Source organism: Podarcis bocagei, assembly GCF_964188305.1.
Source record: "Podarcis bocagei genome assembly, chromosome: 6".
NCBI classification, from domain to species: domain Eukaryota; kingdom Metazoa; phylum Chordata; class Lepidosauria; order Squamata; family Lacertidae; genus Podarcis; species Podarcis bocagei.
Genome location: NC_138130.1, coordinates 61,742,190 through 61,765,464, shown reverse-complemented (window position 1 = coordinate 61,765,464; position 23,275 = coordinate 61,742,190). Strand labels below are relative to the sequence as shown.

The window sequence follows — 23,275 nt, the reverse complement described above, 5'->3', positions numbered from 1 at the left end:
ATGGTGTTCTCCTTGTATGGTGTTGGAGCCTGTCTGCCTGGCTTTAGACAGATTATTTTCTAGCTGTAGATTGAAACAAATCACTGCAAATTGATTTTGGGTCCACCTGATGCTGCTCTGTCACGATTTGTAGCTGTCTTGACCTGATCTGGATTTGGCACAAATTGGACCAATTAGATTCATGATTTGGACAAACTGCACAGCCCTAATACTACAAACCTTTACTAAGCAACACAACTAATATGTAGCAGAAAGTATATGCTGACTGGTATTGTTTGAAAAATTGCTGCTTCTCTGCCTCATTTCTTCCCTCCTTTTAGCGGAGAAAGTAGCCACAGGTTAAGCCACAAACCAAAGACGCAGTGTAAATATCTGCTAGCAAGTCAATGACATAGTGTGTGGTCTGTAAACTGGCAAATGCTGTAGTTAACTAGCCGTTTGAATGGCTCAGCAATATTAGGCTCCGTTCCAAGTTCTGCCACAGAATGTGAACAATTGTGTAATTAAAAGGTCTAATCCAAAAAATAAATTATTTCCCTTACAAAATAATCCTGCATTTTGGAGCATGCTATCCCCAATTATACAACGATTTAAAGTCCTTTGATGTAGAATGATTGTATTTCTGTAATTTATTGGAATATAGTTGCCAAGCTATGTAATACTTGAGCTCCTTAGCTTATTTCCTGTCATATTGCTGTTATTTTTGGAAGCAAATACTTAAAGCTATAATCTTACAGAATGCGTGTGAAAACAGTGACCACGTAATTGCACAGTGCAAATGGTTATAATGTTATATCATTGTGCCTTGGTTTGAAAAACAAGCAAACATGTTTTTCCTTTTCAGGATGATTAAAATTGTAGTTCATTTTTTGGAAGGAAGCAGTGCTATGTCAGCATATTTATTCAAGCCTCAGGTAAGTAAAAATAAGGTCATTTGTTAAACTGATTGCAAATGACTAAAGGCTAGGTGTGTTATTTCCGACTCCTACCCTTTCATTGCCAGATAAGAGAATGAAAATTGCATTCTGTAAATGGTTATCAAAGCCTAGTAACATCTGCATCCATTTTATTTTATTAGATTATGCATCATTAAGACCTGCTCAGCCTGTGTCAGCTTCACAAATGCAATTCCATATTGTCTAAGCAAAAGTACCTCACATTCTTACTGAAACTACAATTTCACACAGTAAATATAAATAATTATACTTGCAAAGGACAAGAAGGAGTAGATAAGGAAATATCAGGTTTCTCCACTTGCCAATCTAAAACTTTAACTTGCTGCCACTATTTAAAAAGACCCTAGCTGCTGCACTGTATCCAGAATCAAGTACCACTCTATGATGGTACTCTATGATGGCATACCTTCCAACATTTTGTTGAATAAAATTATAACATTTATACAGGGTGAGTCTTTTAAAAGAGGCCCCGTGGAACATGTGCTCTCTGTATCCACGGGGCCTCTTTTAAAGAACTTACCCTGTAATAACCCTGTTGTCAAAGGATGGATCACTTGTCTTAGTCCCATCTACTATTTCACATTACTCAAAGGTTGCCATTTTGTCTCGGTATGAAATATTCAGTAAAGGTAAAGGACCCCTAGACAGTTAAGTCCAGTCAAAGGCAACAATGGGGTGTGGTGCTCATCTCACTTTCATGCTGAGAGAGCCAGCATTTGCCTGCAGACAACTTTCTGGGTCATGTGGCCAGCATGACTAAACCACTTCTGGCTCAACAGGACACTGTGACGAGTGCTAGAGCACACAGAAACACTGTTCACCTTTCTGCTGCAGCAGTACCTATTCATCTACTTGCACTGGTATGCTTTCGAACTGCTAGATTGGCAGGAGCTGGGACAGAGAAATAGGAGCTCACCCCATCATGCAGACTCAAACTGTTGACCTTCCAATCGACAAGCCCAAGGGGCTCAGTGGTTTAGACCACAGCGCCACCTGCGTCCCTACAATATATTCAATTACTCAGCTATTGCCTGCCATTGACCAATTTAAAAGGCAGGCTGTATGCTACATGGTGTCTTAGCGTTCAACTGCACTCATGTATGACCCCCTACTTTAAGATTTAACTTCTGTGGGCATGGGAAGGGAGCTGAATGCTGAAGAATGAAACATTTAGTAACCTACATGAAAATTTTTAGTAAAGGATCTCCAAAGCACCAAAATAGGACTGTGATTTACTAAGATTAGTGCAAAACAGAGTATATATGATAGGGCTGTCAGTGGGGATGTTACTTTTTCCATGCATCGTCTCAAAAAAGTCCTTTGAATGGCTCAGCACTAGAGGTAGGTATGCAAGTTTTACCACAGTGAAACATAGTATTTGAGCATAAATAAATCAAATTTATTGAAAATAGAGTCACTTGGGGTTTCTGACAGACTTCAAGAAATTAGATTGGCCCATTACAATATACTGAACATACTTCACTGATCCCTTTTATTTTTAACTTTTTTTTAATCAGCTAAGTCAATGGAAACACGCACTTCTGATTCCCACTGACCTAATTCCTCCCTATCAATTTTAAACCATATCAGTGATGCTTCACCAGAGCTCAACATTTTAATTGAAGGCCCCTTGGCCAAATTTTCTAAACAAGATGAAAGTACAACTTTTCTAAACTAAAAGTTTGGTCATGAAGTTACATCTACTAGTACGTTCACAGACTGTGCTGTGGATATCCTTTTAACACATTGTGGCTAATTTGATCTGATGTCCTTCAGTGCAGCTTGGCAAGCCTCATAATTCAAGTTGGCTTAACTGCTCTGATGTCACAGAAAAAAACCCCCAGGGCAATCTAAGCCTAAGAAGCTAAGGGGAAACTAGCAGATATCTGAATTGGAATCGGAGGGTAAATAAGCAGTGTGTGTTAAATAAACAACTTCAGCATTGCATGGATACTATGGGATTCTAAATTACACTTTGTTGGTTCAAATCCACAAAGTAGTTCTGAAGCCTTTCAGGGGAAACAGAAAACCTCTTCCTGCTTATAGTATGCGACAGAGAAGGAAATACTTGAAATCCAAGGGGAATGGCACAAGGCTGTAACAAAGAAGTCACTGTAATTTGTAGTGTCCGCATTACAGAATGCATTAGGTTTCTCCTGACAGCCTGCTGAGCAGTGACTGTGGCTCTAAGTAGCATTACTTTTCCTTTTCATTACTTTCCCCCATTCCCGTAGCCAGCACCCATGCTAGGCTGGTGATGGAATGGCATCTTATTCCCTGTGTGCTGTGCACCTTAAAACTGCACCAACCACATCCCCTAAGAGTTCAAAAATGCCTTTTCATTTAACTGAAGAGCTGAAAGAAAAAACTTCAAGGGAGTTTTAGAGGACTGCATAGCCTCCCACAGGGTCTTCCTTAAGAAAGTGTGTTTCCAAATTAGGTCAGCACACTTTTAAGTTAGTATTCTGGCAGCCTGTTCTACCCTTCAGTGCCTTGCAATTACATGAGCAAAAGTAATAATTCATTTAAATGTCAGAATAACATATGCTTTGTGATTTCAGCAGCTGAACATAAATGAATATGGATGTACATTTCCCATTGATGTTCAACAGAATTAATGTAAGTGTTAAGATTTGGAGAAAAACGGCATTAATTCGATATTTCTTTACATTATATTTAATCAGACGATAGATAAGATTAGATAGATTAGATAGCTATAAAGCCAGGCAAAGTATCAGTGTATTGCTTCATATACTGCAGGTGTTTCTATAACAATGCTGTCAGTTCAGCTAATTAAAATACAGACGAGGTATGTGTGCGACCTGCAACGCTCCATTGTTTCAGCAGACAAAATATAATGAAATATAATGTCTTCCTCCCATTGGAGAGTAATGAAGAACAAAACTAATTTGCTGGACCAAAAATTAATTAGACACATCAGATCTGATTGCACTATTACTGTGAAAGTTTACAGCTGTTTCTGATATTATTACACCAACGACTGAATCTGTGCACAAGTTAACTGTTAAGTGAAGTAGCAGAACCTTATGAGGAGCCATCAGATTAGGTTCTCCTTTTTTATTCCTGATTCACTTTGATTTCATCCCTCCTTGACTGTAGCCTCACAAAACTACGATCTATTAAAGTAATGGTTTGCATTTACTAACATGCCTTCTGCCATAGCTTCTCCTTATTTCAGTACTTTGCATTTTGAAGGATGTGGTGAGAGAGTAAAAAGATGCCTGCATCACAAACTATCGTGTCACTTCTGACCACTTCTCTCTCAACTTCTTTAATCTGTTTTGCATTTTTCAGTATACAGTAAACCCAAACCTATGTGGGGATTACTTTCTGGGAATCACACCTGAAATCAAAATTGTGTATAATCGAAACACATTGGATGCAATGGGGGTGGGATTGCCAAAGTCTTTCCCCCCAGACTCTAGCCCGTTTATACTCCCTTTTTAATTTCTGTATTTATTTTTTGTCAAGTGCGTAAAGCTGAATGCACACAAGTTAAATCACATAAGTTGTGGGCTTACTGTATTATACACTGTATTGCATGGTCTCTTGTCCACCCAACATCTATCTAATGTATTTTCAGGGTGTTTTGGGACATAATAATAATAATAATAATAATAATAATAATAATAATAATAATTTATAATTTATACCCCACCCATCTGGCTGGATTGTCCCAGCCACTATGGGCAGCTGCCAACAGAATATTAAAAACACGATAAAACATCAAACATTAAAAAATTCCCTAAACAGGTCTGCCTTCAGGTGTCTTCTAAAAGTCAGGTAGTTGTTTATTTCCTTGACATCTGATGGGAGGGTGTTCCACTGGTTGGGCGCCACTACCGAGAAGGCCCTCTGCCTAGTTCCCTGTAACCTCACTTCTTGCAGGGAGGGAACCGCCAGAAGGGCCTCAGAGCTGGACCTTAGTGTCCGGGCTGAACAATGGGGAAACATTATTTCCAGGCAAGTTGTAGGTCCTCCTCATAGGGACTGTACTCCATAAAGTGTCATCTTACATGTTACATAGTAGTAGCAGTAACCAAAAGTAGATGCAGAAAGACTTTTGAGAATGCTGTAGTCTTGACTGAAAGCAAATGACATGTGCTGCTACTTTCCTTGTTTCCGTGCAGCATGAGCTGTCTCTAAGCAATATAGACATTGCAGAATAACACCTGGTTTCAGTGTGGTACAGCGGATAAACTACTGAGATTAGAGCTGTACGTAGCGTCCCTCATGCTCTTGGCAAGGAGCTGTATTCCACCACCACCCCCGAAAAAAAACACTTTACTGCAATAGTCACATTAGAAATTACATTTTACGTGACCCAAGTACTTGAAGTGTCTGGAGTAACAATGAGGTGAGGAGAAAGGCAAAAAAATAAAATATAAAAATAAAATGCATGCCTTTGTGCCACATTGAGATAAGGACAGGAAGCTCCACATTTGATGTTGCTGCAACAGCGGTGGCACGTCACCATGCATGTACACACTGTACACTCCATCCAGGTGATTTTTGCTCCCCCCCCCCAGAGCCTGTATCCCCAGCGGGGGCTGATTTTTCTAACTCCTAGGTACACCTCTGACTGAGCTTGGATCAGAATTGAGTTCAAATTCTCATTCAGTCATGACACTAGACTGGCCACTCTCTCTCAGCAGAAACTATCTCAAAGGGCTAGAATGAGGATATATATACTGCCATATATCCTGCACCCCATGTATACTGCATAAGTGCTCGTTACTCAACAGAAGAGCAGAATACAAGTAAGGGATAGATAGATGAATAGACAGATAGATATGCAGCTATGTCAATTCTGTCTCAATCCACTTTATATAGAAAAATATAGGTATAATTAAAGCACATCAAAAACCATCATTTTGTAAAGCCCTCTTGAGACTGCACCATTCAAACTGCAGGTGTGGTGTTCTGCTTCAATGCTATCAACATTTTTAAGAAAGATCTTCCCTAGATGTAGAGAACTAGCACATCAAACCAAAGGGTAGAGACAATATTTTTCTCTCTCTGATATGCTAGTTTTAAAAATACATATAAGTATTTTTTTTTACCTGAGGGAAAGTTTAAATATGCAAATCACTTTCTGTAGTACCAACAGAACTCTACATATGATTATTCCAAATTTATGGAGTTGTTCTTTTTTTAAAAAAAAATGCAGATTTTCTATATTTTAAATATTTCCAAACAGCAATGAAGCACACAACTGAGTGCAGTTTTACAGCATATTTCATACAGACAAAGCATGCTTTTTCCAATTTATGCTTGAGAATTTTCTCAGAAGGATAAGGTTCTAGGTTTGCCTTAGGTTATGAAATTAATTCAGCATGGAAACTACTAATAAGAAAAAGGCAGTTCAAAGAAAAGGGATAGTATTACCAGTCTCCCTCTCTATTTTGGACTTGAGAATCTTTGTGCTTTGGCATAATATAGGATAGATCATCTGCTTAGAATAGCTGATAAACAGTAACCCACAAATGCTACAAAAACAACCTTTAAACATGGCCTTGGGCACCAGCAACCTAAGTAAAGCAATAATCTAGCAATCTTAACAGGCTCAAGAGAAAGCTTTAGTTAGGTGTTCTATAAATCTATCAAGCTGTTGCAGTGATAAATTCATAATGCAATATTAATTTCACACAATAATCTCTGTTTGTTAAACTCAGGAAAACCAGCCCTTTAATCTGCTTTCATTTTGGAAACTTTTCTTAAGTGAAAGAGTAATTCAACTATTTTATATTTTCATCTACGACTGCAGAAAGGTATTGTAATATGCTAAAGACACAAAATACAACTGCAAGTTAAATAATCACTTACCAATTATTATGGGTTGAGGTTCACTTTTCACTCCAACACCAGCACTGGTACTTGCTGCAACTTCTATTCTGTATTGAACACCTGGATGCAGACCTCCAATCACAACAGATCGAATGGCTGCATCTACAGTCTTGTTGATATGAAATTTTGTTTCATTACCCAAGCACCAGATCTGAAAAAGAGGGAGGTTGAATTATGTAGAAACAACTGATAATACCTCTTTGAGAATACAAGGTAGTAGCAATCCTAATTACAAAAATAAATATACATAAATCTGAATTGTTATTTCTTTGAACTTTTAGTGAAAGAAATATTGATACATGCATCATCATCATCATTAACTCTAAGACAGACTCATACTAACAATATTGTTTTTACTTAGGGGTAGCAGCATGTCTAATGGCCCAGGATGATGGAAATCAAAGCCAACAACATCTGGAGAGAAAATTTTTGGCTGTCCCTGACTAACATTGAAGTTATTCTATGCTACTAACAAAGTACTGCTTTGGGGGGACAGGGGGTGGGTGAGTATGGAGGACTCCCTGGTCCTGAATGGGGTAACTGTGCTCCTGAAGGACCAGGTGGGAGTCATTTTGGACTCACAGCTGTCCATGGAGGCGCAGGTCAATTCTGTGTCCAGGGCAGCTGTCTACTAGCTAAATTTGGTATGCAGGCTGAGACCCCACCTGCCCGCAGACTGTCTCGCCAGAGTTGTGCATGCTCTAGTTATCTCCTGCTTGGACTACTGCAATGTGCTCTACGTGGAGCTATCTTTGAAGGTGACCCAGAAACTACAGAATGCGGCAACTAGACTGGTAACTGGGAGTGGCTGCCGAGACCACATAACACTCTTCCTGAACGACCTACATTGGCTCCCAGTACGTTTCCGAGAACAATTCAAAGTGTTGGTGCTGACCTTTAAAGCCCTAAATGGCCTCAGCTCAGAATACCTGAAGGAGTGTCTCCACCCCCATTGTTCAGCCTGGACACTGAGGTCCAGCTGCGAGGGCCTTCTGGTGGTTGCCTGACTGCAAGAAGTGCGGTTACAGTGAACCAGGCAGAGGGCCTTCTCGGTAGTGACGCCCACCCTATGAAACGCCCTCAATCAGATGTCAAGGAAATAAACAACTATCTGACTTTTAGAAGACATCTGAAGGCAGCCACGTTTATAGAAGTTTTTAATGTTTGATCACATTTTTAATAATCTGTTGGGATCCACCCAAAGTGGGTGGGGTATGTATAAATAAATAAATAAATAACCCTGGAGGAGAAACTATGAGCCATCGAATGCCATCACACATTGATTTCATTTAAGAATCACTTTTTGTATTAAAAAATACAAAGTCATTTGGCAATAAAATATAAATGATAAAAAACGTTTGAAGACCAATACAGAGTAATACATAGAGGTGGATATCATTAGTGTACTGATGACAGGTCATCCCCACATCTTTTATTGACTTCTCCCAACTGTTTTATATAAATATTAAATAGTATTGGGGACAAGAAATGATAACTTACAGTGCCCTACAATACAGTTGCCAGGAGGCCAAAAATACCCTAATATATGAAAGGGAAGGAGTTCTTGTAGGTGCTAATACATTATCTGTCTACCTTCTCTTTCTCTTATTGATGCCATTACTGAAATTGTTTAGGAATCCAGGTTTCTTCTTCTTGCTATAACTATAGAAATGCACAAAAGGTCCCTTAAATACCACATATGTATATTTAAACCATCACTTTGTGGTATGGAGTTGATTACAGTCATACCTCGGGTTACAGACGCTTCAGGTTGCGCATTTTCGGGTTGCACACCGCGCCGAACCTGGAAGTACCGGAACGGGTTACTTTCGGGTTTCAGCGCTCGCACATGCACAGAAAAACTAAATCACACTTCGTGCATGAGCAGAAGCGCCGAATTGTGACCCGTGCGCAGATGCGGCGCTGCGGGTTGCGAACGTGCCTCCCGCACGGATCACGTTCGCAACCGGAGCGCCCACTGTATAACCATCCAATGCATCACTTTGCAGCACCAAACAGATTATTCCAAGGCATTTATTTGTTTCACTTATTTATTCATGGGGTGTTTTTTTTTTGAGAATGCAGGAATTTGAGAAAATTGCAGGAATTCTGTTTTAGTCAAAAAAATATCTTGGTATTCAATTATTGTAATAGTGCAGAATCCATTAACTAGCACTCTAGGGACCTCAAGCAATCATGTATTCATCTGTGAAATTACACAGAAATTACCAAAGAAAGGTGATGCTGGTCAAATGTTGTAAGTGGTGTTGTGTGTTATTCCTGTTCAGAGCGATCCTGTTTCTTATGAAAACAATCAAATGAATCTCTATAACACGGCCTTTTCTTGTACAGTGGAGGCCCTGGAACAGGCTATATGCACTCAGAGGACTGAGACAGCAAAAATCTCTCAGACTGCATCTTTATATATATAAAAAAGTGGTGTGTGCTTCTGGCAATATGTACACAAAAGGTATTACATTGCCTTTCCCCCCTTCTGGCTTCTACTTCTGGCTTTTACTAATAGGAAGCACATTGCTATAATAAATGTCACATGTCAAGGGCATTCACCCATCTCACAAAAATATTCTATGTTCCTCATATAAAGAATAAAAATAAATGCTATCTTCTGCACTGATGCAATCATGCCTATCCATTTAACAGGTAAATGAACTATCAATGAAACATATACAATCACTTGTTATAATGCATACCATGCCCTTCAGGTAAATAGACTCTCATTGTAAAAATCATGCAGATGTTTCTACTTAACCAAATAACTGGAGCAAATTAGCATTAATTGCCATGTATGCTAACTAAAATTCTCTTAAACTGAAATCCTTAGGGCATAGTAAGCAATATAGGTAAGAAACATGGAGAACCTACAACCCATGGAACAAAGAAGTTATTGTAGATAGTCCAGTTATGAGAGGCAGCTTAATATAAGAAGGGTGAGGTGTCTGTTAGTTTTACAGTTCTCTCTGCATGCCCAGTGTAGTCTTTCAATGTTGTTTTCTAATAGTGGCTCGCCTTTCCTGAACCACAAACAAAGCAGTCTTACCATGAAGCAACATGAAGTGGTTGCTTTGGGCAGCAGATTCCAGAAAAGGTGCCCTTCTACTACCTCCTCTGACCTCCTCTCCCTCTGTGTAATTAAAAAACAATGAGTTCCAGTCCTAAGCAGGATGGAAGGGGTGCTGCTGTCATTTTTATTTTATTTTATTTTTTTGCTTCGGGTGCAAAAATGTCAAAGACTAGGTCTGATCACAAGCTCTTTTGAAGAGCTTCAAAAACAGTTTTCAATTCAGCGAACTGCTAGGGAAAAAAAGTTTAAAGCCTCAATTGGAGAATGCAAACTCTTGTGTGTGCCTAGGGGGAATTGCTTCTTTTTAGAATAGCGCTATACCTAAAAGGAAGGCTGAAACTCTCCTGCAGCTCTGGCTCTGTCAACGACATTGGCTTTGTTACATCAAAATTGAACCCAAGATTTATCAGAAGTCTCACCTCTTCCATAATAGCAAACAGACACCTTTGTTCCTCCAGGATGTTGGAATTCTCAGTAAAAGATCATACCACACTCCAAATCTTATACTACCAGTTATATAGATGTTTTTTTTCAAATCTACAAAAAGGATTGCTGTTGAGCTATCTTGTTATTTTAAGATACGCACGGCTGGAATAGCAGAGAGTATCTGGGTCTCCAGAATCAACTCTCTGTTCAGCTATATAAGCTCACTGGAGGGTATTGAGCTAGTAAGCGCCTCTCACAAATTATAAGTTGTTTTAAAGATAAATGAAGACACAACTGAAAAGCCAATTTTATACTGAACTGCCTGAAAAAAAGGCTCTCTCTCAATTCCTGTATTTGTGACATGGGAATACCATGAGCTACACCACAGCAATGTTACAGGGATGATTACTGCAGAACACTTTTAAAACTAAATGATGCTACAGAAATTATTTATTAATACAATGAACAGAAAACATACATTATATTTTGAGATGCTTTCTTCCTGCTACATTTCATTCCTACCTTGTATTCTTGAATGATTCCATTCTGGTGATCTGGGGGTGGAGGATCCCAGGAAATACTTATACTGGTGCTGTTGTGGTTTCCAACTGTGAGAACAGTAACAGATTGTGGTGGGGCACTTGGAGCTGGAGCAGAGAGATGTAATAAATTGAAAGAAAAACATTTCGTTAAGTATTCTAAAAGCTTATGCTCAACACCAACATAGTATGTAGAGGTGTGCAGCACACACTGAATGACAGTGTGATCTTAATTTCTTTGCCCCTAATCCCAGATGTCTGTCCTATTCAGTAGTGTGGGAACAGCAATGTATGCAAATGCTGTCTTTCCTTTGCTTCACATATTCCAGGGCTGTGTGTCGTGTCAAATTAATACCCCAGTGCATTTTTGTTTGTTTTGCCATTCTGAACCTTATTCATGCCAGACTAATATTTATTTAGGTTTTCCCCCCATGCAGAATATTTATTTAGGTTTTTTCATGCTGGATATTGACATTCAGTTTTAATTTTGTGCTGCTTAGTCTAATTTCTTTAGATATCATTTAAACGTATACTGTAAAGTCTGTGAGCAGAACTCTTGTATGTTTTTATATGCTTTGCATCACCTTGTACAATTTAAGCACTCTAGAAATATTGATGATGATCTCTGAAGGCCCTAAAGGCACATGGGTTGCGACCCAGAGAAGTGTGCAGCTGGTTTTGATACACAACATAGGTTTCGAGTCTGCTTACTTTCTGGCTGTTCCCCCGCACCTAGTGGAGAGCTTAAAGAAAAGAGGCATTGCAATTCATGTGCAACCCATATTGTATGGCTAAAAAGACGTGCTGCATCATGGCAATTTATTGCAAAATAACTGAAAGAGGGGAAAGCCACATTATTCCCTCTATTTCTCTTTTCGTAGCCAAAAGGCACCATCAGTGCACAAGAGAGAGGTTCTGAGGTTTACAGAAGTACAAAAAAAGTTTAGTAAAAGAATCAAAAACGAAAACCTCAAGGGAAGTATCCCAAAACAGGCAATGAGAACTGAACTTTCTGAACGAGTAGTGCTAATTGACTGTTAACCGTGGGGGAGGAGGAGAATGGAATGGATTATCCTGAAGGATAGCAGCAGTGTCGGGGGCCAGTGCTGCTAGCCAGCTGCAACCTGACCTTTGGGTGACAACCATCGGCCACCAGAGGCTTGCAGCTTACCTTGATGGCCCTGACTGTGGATCCTAGACCTGCCCGCAAATTGGCCTATCATGGGTAGGTTTAGAGGTTGGCCAGTCCAAAAGGAAATAATAATAATAATAATAATAATAATAATAATAATAATAATAATAATAATAATAATTTATAGCCCGCCCATCTGGCTGGGTTTCCCCAGCCACTCTGGGTGGCTCCCAACAGAATATTAAACTGGGTAAAACTTCAAACATTAAAAACTTCCCAACACAGGGCTGCCTTCAGATGTCTTTTGAGAGTCAAGTAGTTGTTTATTTCCTTGACATCTGGTGGGAGGGGATTCCACAGGGCGGGCTCCATCACTGAGAAGGCCCTCTGCCTGGTTCCCTATAACCTCACTTCTCACAGTAATGGAACTGCCAGAAGGCCCTTGGGGGACGTTCCTTCAGGTATTCTGGGCCGAGGCCATTTAGGGCTTTAAAGGTCAGAACCAACACTTTGAATTGTGCTCGGAAACATACTGGGAGCCAATGTAGGTCGTTCAGGAACAGTGTTATGTCGTCTCAGCAGCCACCCCCAGTCACCAGTCTAGCTGCCACATTCTGGATTAGTTGCAGTTTCCGAGTCACCTTCAAAGGTAGCCGCACGTAGTCCAATACTCCAAGCAGGAGATAACCAGAGCATGCACCACTCTGGCGAGACAGTCTGTGGGCAGGTAGGGTCTCAGCCTGAGTATCAGATGGAGCTGGTAGACAGCTGCCCTGGACACAGAATTTCCCTGTGCCGCCATGGACAGCTGCGAGTCCAAAATGACTCCCATGCTACACACCTGGTCCTTCAGGGGCACGTTGCCCCATTCAGGACCAGGGAGTCCTCCACACCTGCCCACCTCTGGTCCCCCCAAAACAGTACTTTGCTTCAGGATGAGAACAGAAATCACTCGGTGGCGGTGCGGCAGCAGCGGAAGGCCCCATTAGCTATAGTGGTGCTTCAGGTTAAGAACAGTTTCAGGTTAAGAATGGACCTCCGGAACGAATTAAGTACGTAACCAGAGGTACCACTGTATAGGGTTTATCAAAGTACACCCCCACATAACACTGTATGCACACACATTATGGAACCCATCTATCTTCATTTTTCTACTTAATACACCTACAGTTAATGACTTCTAGCTTTTCTGCATCATGCAACTGAAAAAAGAAGCAAAACAATTACATGATTTTAAATTCTACTAATAAAATGTTCAGCATGCCATGTAAGTTTTAAGGTCAAGAAAATACACAGGAATCTGGTTTAAAGCTTGATTGAGAACATGGAGGAACTGGAACTGTTTTTACATCTACATACTTGCACATATGCCTATACACACACATATATGTCAATACAATATGTAATTTCTAGCTATGTAATCTAACTGTTCTATCTTCATCTGTATAATACCACTGCAAGAGTTGACACCATAATATAAATTAAAGCACTTCCCTGACAGTGTTGCAGTTATTAAATGGACCACACTGAAAAATAACATTTTTAAACTGTTTTCTCATTTCCCTTGCTGCTGACTTGTGGAGAACACCATGCCTGATTCTTGACAGGTCAATTATTCCAGTGCTCAGTTCCTTCCCACAGATATTAAAGCACCAAAATCACTGCTCATCTTTTCCAGACACAACCAAACAGAATTCCATTTGTTACTTTCACAAGGCCAAAGAGGTAGGAGATGAATGGATACTGAATTGTGACAAATGTCTGGACCTCAGGAAAAAGGGTGGGGGGGAACTGTGATAAAATCGATTTTTTGAGTTAGGCCCCAGAAGAAACATTTCCTCTGATACTCAGTTCCGTGAAAAATGAGATATACTTATTTTAAGTATTTCCCTGACTAAAAATACACATTCTGCGACTGAAAAAATACAGTACTCATATCATATATCTAAAGCCATTTCTAAAACAGGTTTTTCTTCTATTGAAATGGTATTCCCTTAAGCAGAATCATATCAATGCATAAAATATGACACTTTTAAAAAGATTGCTCTTTTTCTCTGAGAAGTGAACCATTTTCATTAAAAAGATTTCTTGCGATTATGTCTAAAAAAAGCATAAACCCAAGATAATTACAAAGATAATTAAGGAACCAAAGAAAATGGCCATGCAATGACAGTTTGTGAATGCAGTAGTTTTTGCACGTAAGCCTATAAATAGTCTCCTATACAAGCAGATACTTTAACCAACCCCCCCCCCCCCAGTATCTGACATTTAACTGTTGACAGTACAATTTGTTACAGTCTTTTTCTTTCTTTCTTTTTTATACTGAAGGAGACACCAAGAGGCAGAGTGGCTGAAGGTTACATTAATCTACACAACAGTTTAGGGCCCATGAGTTTAACATATCTATAGGCAGGGACAGTCTAAAAGCCTTCGCTCTACAAAGAAGTAGCCTTCAGAATGTGCAACACCCTGGCATACACTACTGGAAAATAACAGCCATTAATGAGACCATCACTCAGTCTTCAAGAAGTCTACAGAATTGGAATAATAAAAAAGATATCTTTTTCATTTAGCAGTTCTTATTTTTTATTTTACTGGGAGAAAACATTCTAGTTATATTAACAACAGAAAATATGCAAAAATAATAATAATTCAATCCTACTTGGGTGACTGAGTTTGTCTAATGGTTGTTTTGTTAAACCATTTCTTAACCTTATTTTTGTGTACCGATGAAGACACGCATCCAGCCTCTTCTCCAGCCTCTTGTCTGCAACAGTGCCATCTAGATGCTTCTAGGATCTAGAAGACCTTTTCTGTTGTTTGCCTCCCAGCAAATGGTATTCAGGGGAATATTTCCTCTGAAATTTCATCTAGTTATTATGTTTATTATCAGTGAATATACCTATAACTTCATCAATATGGTTTCCTTCAAAACCATATAAGCCAGCACCCAAACCATCTCCACATTTGTGATTTATAAAAGATTATGCATTGTGCAAAGAAGGATGGCTATCCTAAATCTACATTCCATCAATTTCATTGAGTGCCCCCAAGTTGTTGTGTTATGAAAGAGGAAGAACCTTCTTCTGCTTCTTTCTTCACACCAGCCATAATTTTATAAATGTCTGCATTGTCTTCCCTTAGCCATATTTTTTTTCTAAAGCAAGAGAACCAAAGCACTTTAGCTTTTCTCTGTAGCACAAATGCTCCAACTTCTTGTTAATTTTACTTGCCATTTTCTGTACCTCTGGAAGATCTATAACATTTTTTTGTGGCTGGAACTATTTGAGACCACAACTGGTGTTTGCAACCAGAACTATTTATACACAATATTCCAAAATTGCCCACAGCATGGGCTTATATAAAGGCATTATAATACTGTTTTATTTTTAATCTCTATTTAGTGATCCCTAACATGAATTTTACCTTTTAGTTACACCTGATTTGGAGGTTCAGTGGACCTCTTCACTGCAACCCTAAAGAATTTGTTCACCTGCAAATTTCGCTTTCTCAGTTAATTTATAAATTAGCAGAATAACAATGGTACTAATACAAATCCCAGAGACCACACTATTTATTTCTCTTCATTTCAATTGTCTATTGAATTGTCTACCACTGTGGAATTCTGGTGTACACATTTAACTTCATTGTAGAAAACAGACTAACTCCTACTTGTGGAAAGCCCCGTAAGCATACTGGACAATATGTAATGAACTCGCCAAAACACACAAGCCTATGATTACTTTAATAGTTTTTATTTACCTTCTTCAGTGGTACGGGCAGATTTTGATTCACTGTCCATCCCTTGAAACTCATTGAAGTATGGTCGAACTTTAATTTCATAAGTAACTCCTTTCTTCAAGTTGACTAGGACAGCACTGCGCTCTGTGGGAACTTTGGCCTCTAGGGTCTGCCATGCAGAAGGGGAAGGTAGGCCTGATGTTTGTCGATATATGACTCGATAGCCTTGAATAAATTGTGATTGGCGGTCAACCTGCAATAATATTAACACAAACATTTCTACCATCAGATGAAGAAGGAATTTTACTTCATTTTCTCTGAGCTTCCATACACAGATGATTTCATTCTGGAATAAAACCCATTCACCCTGGCTCAATAAACAAAACTGCCAAATTGAATGCACTCGTCCAACAGTTATTAGAAACACTGAAAGTGGGGTACAGGGATGTCTGCACAAATATGCTGCTTTGTTCTAAAAAGTGTTTGCTTTGTGGTCAAGCAAAGTGCCCAAAAGAATAACATACAAGGCATATTTAGTATATCTGTATACAGCTGGCTGAATGGTTAATTCTAGCCAGAAAGTCAAGATTCGACAAAGTAGGATTTTCTTCACTCTCTGGACAGCTTGCTTAGCTCATCAAAGATTTCCCAGAATTAAGAGTTATATTGGGCTATATCAAAAGTGAATGAGTGCAAGGTTAAAGACCTACGCCATCTTACTAATATCAATTACCTTTACTAAATTCCCTTTACACTTCTCATTAACTTCTTCAATGGGGGATCAGGTTCTTATTATAGGAAAGCACACACAACAAGCTAAACAAGAAACTGAAATAAAATTTATGAGATCAATGCATAAATATGTTTCATCAAAACTGCTGTTGTTAAAAAACCTTCCAACATATGTTACAACAGCATTAAGCTTGCATTTTATAAACTTCTCTAGATACACTTTAAGGGAATTTATGCACTGAAGGAGGGACATAACTCACAATAATAGCTTGTTAATACTGAAAGAATCAAGCTGTGTTTTTAAGAAGAACATTAAGCAGCTGCTTCCAAATGAAGGGGGTTTGTAAATCAGGACAAATTGTTTTTATCCACATTTGAGTTTCATTAATTAAATGCTTTACGGACATAGATACTTTATGAACCAAGTGTTTACTACAAAACACACTTTCAGTTACTCTCTATAGTTCGTTATATATAGCCACAACCTATGGTATTCAAGGTATATGGTGCAGCAATAAAAGGAATATTTTATTCTTCCTTACATATTAGTATTTGACTTTGATGGCTGTGAAGTTTTCCTGTCTTACCATATGTGGAAAAATATTAACTTCAGGCCACATACTTGGATTGCATAATTATATGTAAAGAAATGGATGCAGAATAAAAAGTGTCCAAGATTCACACAGCAGCAAACACAGAATAAATAAAAACCCGCCCCTTGCTCTCTCCCAGTCATCAATGCTCAGCAGCCCCCACCCTTCCGCAGAGTCTTCCTACTGAGACATAACATGAATAAAGCTACATGACTTAAGATAGTCTTGTTTAAGCCACCAAATTTAAGCTTTAAAAATGGTCATATCTAAATTATAGTAGTGGGCTTAAGTCCTTTGCTCATACTCACAGGCAGGCTTGCAAAAATCTGGTGGCCCAGGTGACAGTGCTAGCTTAAAAACTGGTCTTGGCTGCTGAAGGCAGAGGGTGGTATTCAATTAAGTTCTACTCAGGCTAGACCCAATGAACATAGCTGTCAACTTTCAGATTTGAGAATAAGGGATCAGCAGCCTCACCTGTCCCGGGGACAGTCTACGGGATATCTAACAATCTGGGATAGCAGCAGGAAGCAGCAGGAAACAGTGAAAATAAGGGAATTTCCCGCAAAAAAAGGGAAGCTTGACAGCTATGCCAATGAAATTAATGGACCTATGTTAGTCATGCCCATTAAGTTCAAAGAGTGTACTCTGATACTGCACTGAATTGTTGAACAGGACAGGAACCAAGTATTTTCTCCTCCCACACTTGCTCCTGAGTGCAAGGCCTTAACGCCCCCCAATTTCCCAACACAATTCTCTCATTTGTCATCCTGCACTCCCCCCTCTCTCATTTCACTATGCTTTAATTTCTCAATAACTCTGTTGCTCTTTCATATTATTCTTAACCTCAACCTTCCCCCCTTTTCTCATTTAAACAAAATATTTTAAACCTATTTGTTCCCCTGCTATTTCCCCCCATCCCGTTCTACCTTTCTTTTTCTGTATCTTACTTCCTCTGCTTCTCATACATACACATCCCTTCCCCTCATTTTCTCCTCTTCCTAGAAGCAGGGCTTGATTTGACCCTGAATATAGTACCAATGTTTCTTTCAATGAAAGAACTCAACTCTGGAGAATATGTGGTCCAAATGCTAAAAGTGGCTTTGAAGATATGTAGAGTAATTTTCCATCATCTTTTATTAATCACACCCAGCAGCCATTCATTAGCAGAAGAGTTCCCAAGGAAGGTCGATATTTCCAGGTAGGGTTGTTGGAAGAAATCAATCATGGTCATTTCTAATAATACAAACAGAACTGATTTGCAGTTCCTGGACTAATGTTATCCCAGTGAGTTCTGTGCTTCCTGACCCTACTTAGTGTCAACATGTGTTTATAAATGTGCGTTCTGAGAGAAAACACACTTAGAAATGTGTATTTGGAGAAAATATGTTTAAAATATGCATTAAAAATTATTCGGATCTTAAATTTTGCAAAAAATAAATAAAAATATTTGTACCAGTAGTGGACGGTGTGGGCTCACCTGACCTCCCATCATATGAGTCACTGCTATTTACCAGGAATGGAAGGGGCATGGGGGGGGGGGAGTCAGAACTTGCTGGTATAAAAATACCAGCAAGAGTGCTGAATTGGTTCCACCAATGCATTTGCACCATACTGACCTCTGTTGCTTCACCTCTCTATTTTCTTCTCCTTCTTGATAAGTGGCAGTGACTCAGCTGTCAACAGGTAAGGTAAGCTCTGTTGCCCTACGACACTGTCCACTCCTGATTTGTACCCCTGTTCATAGTTACATATATCAGTTATGTATCCTGGCCACAGAATGAACAATGTGCTGGGTCGAAGCAAGATTTGTTGCATAGTTCCTAGATCCCAAATGTCACTTTGGTTTCTAAATAGTAGCTAGGTACTATAATGCTATAGGGACGCGGGTGGCGCTGTGGGTAAAAGCCTCAGCGCCTAGGGCTTGCCGATCGAAAGGTCGGCGGTTCGAATCCCCGCGGCGGGGTGCGCTCCCGCTGCTCGGTCCCAGCGCCTGCCAACCTAGCAGTTCGAAAGCACCCCTGGGTGCAAGTAGATAAATAGGTACCGCTTACCAGCGGGAAGGTAAACGGCGTTCCGTGTGCTGCGCTGGCTCGCCAGATGCAGCTTTGTCACGCTGGCCACGTGACCCGGAAGTGTCTCCGGACAGCGCTGGCCCACGGCCTATAGAGTGAGATGGGCGCACAAACCCCAGAGTCTGTCAAGACTGGCCCGTAACGGGCAGGGGTACCTTTACCTTTACCTTACTATAATGCTGGCAGCAGCAGCAATAATTGCAAAGAAGTTTACAACTGTGGTTTGTCAGCACATTCTTGGTGTGTTATAGTGACATCTGTTTTTATATCCAGCCCTCATAAAGGTCTACAGTACCACTGGATGATACAGAAATGCTGCCTAGCAAGGAGGTTTCTTAAAAGGTGGGATATATGAATGAATGAATAAAATAAACATTCCATATGGAAAAATGTTGTCATGGATATAAAAGTCCAAAACTGTTTTTTCCAATTAACAATTGATTAATGTGTGATGGATTCAGATTAAGTTAGCTGAACTTAGTTTCCTTCAATGCAACCTAAAATCATGACTAAGTTTATTGATTTCAATGTTACCTAGGTTCGACTAACTATATCTGGTTCTGATTCATTCTCACTATGTGTCTAATAAGTGATTCTGAGAACATTAAAGGAACTCAAATTTGCTTAGTAAGGCGTGTTCTAACAGTTATATCATAGGTGTTCTATGTTACGCTTAAACATCGTTGAGCAAAAAACTATCATCCATGCTAAGTATACTAGTAACAACAATGTCCTATATGAAAACAGAGCATGGGCAATATCTAGGGATGATCAAGATCCTGCTTAGCCCACTAGTAAGGCAGATGGCAGACTACAGGCTGACAAGACCCACTCCTATATCAATCAGTGCAACACAAGAGTGGTCATGCTTTGTGTCTTGGTAATATGTACACAGAATAGCATCCACCCTGTGAATTCTCTCCTTGTTAAACACAAATGACCATCAAATAGCTGTCACACATCATACATGTTACACTGAAAGTATACACTTCAGAGACTTTCAAGATACTCCAGTTTTAATTAAAGTATGCATTTTAATGAACTACCTCACATGTCTGCTTATGAGATGAAAGGATTGCAAATAATACTGTATACTAAAAAGTGCTAATAAAACTATTGGCACCAGGAACGAATTCAAGCAATAGCACTGTCACAAGTATTTGTAAGGTCAAAATATAATGGTAATCGAGGCCGTTCCCCTCTTTGTTAATATTTTGTTAAATGTACCTTGTAACCTATAGAACAGTTGCCATCATTAGATAATGTTTAATACTCTATCAATAAAACTCTAAATAGCCAGAAGCTGATGCCAGATCTCCTAAACAGTCTTGCTAAAATTACCCAATATAGTTGAGAATAACCACTTTCAGACTTTTAGCTTCTGGATAAATTTCAAAACTTTTAATTCATATATTATGTTCCTGCAAACAAATATTATTATTATTAAAGGTTAATTTCTGTGACACATTGAAATTTGAAGAATTCCTCCTTAATTACCGGTACATATTTATTAATATCATAAGAAAGATAGTAAGAACTTTAATGCAAAATTCATTAAAATTGCTGCCGATCTGAGCTATGAATGAGCAAAGAATCAGAAATTTTTAAAAATGCTGTATTGGGCATGGTTAAACCCATGAATACTATAAAAACAAAACAGTTTTAGAGACTCATCCACTGTTTGAAAATGATTCCTTACTTTTGGTGGTCTTTGTAATAGACTGAACTAATCATATGTCACTCTCAGTAACTACTATGTATTATCCAAGGCAAGTTATAATTTCTGTGTTACTGAAAAAATGCGAGGCCATGTGTTATCGATGCTGTTCTCTAATTAAGTGGAACAGTGAAGCACGATAGATATGAATGTGACTAATTTTAATTTTGGCTTCTGTAAATACAAGAGAAACATGAGCTGACTTTGTTAGCAATTCTGTGTTGTCACATTGTCAACTGTATGATCACATTTTTGCTATGAAAAGAAGCCTTACAGAATTCCACAGTTGGCTCTACTACTTACAATCCAGACATTATGCGTGAATAGAGATTATGATGTGTCCAACTGGAAACCTATCATGGTATCACAATAACCACCTGGTATGGTCCTCAGAACTTGTCCTACCATGTGTTGAGAAGAATCTTTGAATTCCCCTAGATTTCTGATCAGGACAGATATATGGTAAGTCTCTTCACCACTTTACCTAGAGCTAATTTACCACGCAATCACTTTGCAAGCTAATCTGCCACTTAGCAAGGCAATCATAGACCTGAGCAAAGCTCCAAGACAGCAGGGGAATACTAAGATTTTCCTTATAATCTAGCAAGGTAGTACAGCTAACCAGTTTACAAGTGATTACATAATGGCATACTAAGTTTATTAGCCAACGGAGGAATTTCTTTCAAGTGCATAGGCTCTTCCCCTTCCTCAAATCCTAATTTAAGAAAGCCCTTTTGACTGTGCTAGATTGTGGCCATAGCTTATAGTGGATGCAAATCTGTTCCTTGATAACAGTTCATCAATGGTGTGAGGTCTAGGCATACAATATGACCACCTACATCAGATGAAATAGACAAGAGGTGGCAGGAGGAAACACCAATTAGCTTGCTACTCAGATTCTCCTACAAGATTGGCTCCCTTTTAAAATGTTCATTCCAGGTGTTCTGTTTGGCAAACTGCAAATGAGAGACAGCCAAGAGACAACATTCAGAGATTTTGGCAGGGGGGAAAAATGTTTCAAAGTTACTAATACTACTACTACAACTACTACTAATAATAAATCTGATAATTTCCCATTCCATTATAATCTTAGTGGATGAAATAGTACAGCATTCTTTTTTACTTTTAAATTAAATAAAAATGCATACAATGGGAGGTAACAGTATTTTAAAATCTAATTATAGGAATGTATCAGAGTGGAAAGTTACTATAAAATTGCTGCTTTTGTTTTGGGCATAAATTAAATTATCTACTTTTTTTAGAATAAAAGGGCCTTGATGGTTGATAGTATCATTTTTCAACATCATTTCCCTCCTATCTCGTTAGCTTCATGCTATACCGTAGTTATATAGAAGGTAAACTTTGCAACAGAGGGGAGGATTTCCAAATAACTGTTGACAGAAATAACAAGAGTAGAACAGAAAGTGGGAGTGGCCGAAAGTTGCCTGCCAGCAGTCAGACTGCCAAAAACATATTGCCTGTCTCCTGCCTAACCAAATTCGAAATTGCAAAAGGTAAAAACAAAGGGTCATTACTCATCTGGCATTTGCCAGCTACTTGTACTGGGTCTTTGTGTTAAGTTAATAATCCTGGCTTCACTCTCTGGATAATATGGATGTTATTTTGGATACTGGATAATTAATTGGTTTTGTCCTGGGTGCTGGAAACATTTTAATTAGCTGCTCTGACTTTTCTCTTCCTTTTCTGTTTCCTCCCTGAAGCAATTTTCACATGTCTCTGGTGGGTATTGTGTGCTGCCTGGTTGGTAGTGGGTCACTGCTTTTCTCCTCTAGCATGTAAATTGGAATTAGTAATCATAATAATTGTTATTTTGCTTTGCAGTAAGAAATATGTGTCCCTTTTCATTGTGAAAGAGCAGTAGCAAAAAGGGAGATTTTACTCACTTCATTTTAGTTCTCCCTAACACATGCTGCTTGCATTGGACTTCTTAAGATTTGGTATTTCAGCGGACTGTGAGCAAATGACCTCTATAAACTCTGCTTCAAATCTGCCTAAAATATTAATATCACTTCAATCACTTAATAAGGCAGGATTCTGCTAAATGAATGGAATTTGCTTTTATACCAGGCCCATGTCAGTGCTGTTGGGGCAACTGTAAGTAAGCTACTCAATGCTTTTTGCTTCTACCTCTATGGCATACCTGGTAATGTATGTATGTCTGTTTGCTTGTTTGTTTTTGGCCACCTTTATCTTCCAAGGATCTCAAGGTGGTGTACATGGCTCTCCTCCCCCCATTTCATCCTCACAAAGGCTTTGTGAGTTTTGATGAAGGTAATGAAGAATGCATGAGTGCAGGACTGAGGTACAGTGGTACCTCAGGTTAAGTACTTAATTCGTTCCGGAGGTCCGTACTTAACCTGAAACTGTTCTTAACCTGAAGCACCACTTTAGCTAAT

At 39.1% G+C, this 23,275-nt stretch overlaps 1 protein-coding gene across 22 annotated transcripts in view; it reads right to left on the bottom strand.

The window, feature by feature from the left end:
- Nucleotides 1-23,275, bottom strand: part of ROBO2 (roundabout guidance receptor 2) — an 839,550-nt gene that overhangs the window by 70,740 nt on the left and 745,535 nt on the right. For all 22 annotated transcript variants that reach the window (XM_081199575.1, XM_081199578.1, XM_081199595.1 and 19 more), the window contains 3 exons: nt 15,766-15,997; nt 10,855-10,979; nt 6,804-6,975 (listed from right to left, as the gene is read on the bottom strand). In XM_081199575.1, coding sequence (XP_081055701.1) covers nt 6,804-6,975; nt 10,855-10,979; nt 15,766-15,997 — 529 coding nt within the window. The remainder of the gene's footprint in view (nt 1-6,803; nt 6,976-10,854; nt 10,980-15,765; nt 15,998-23,275) is intronic.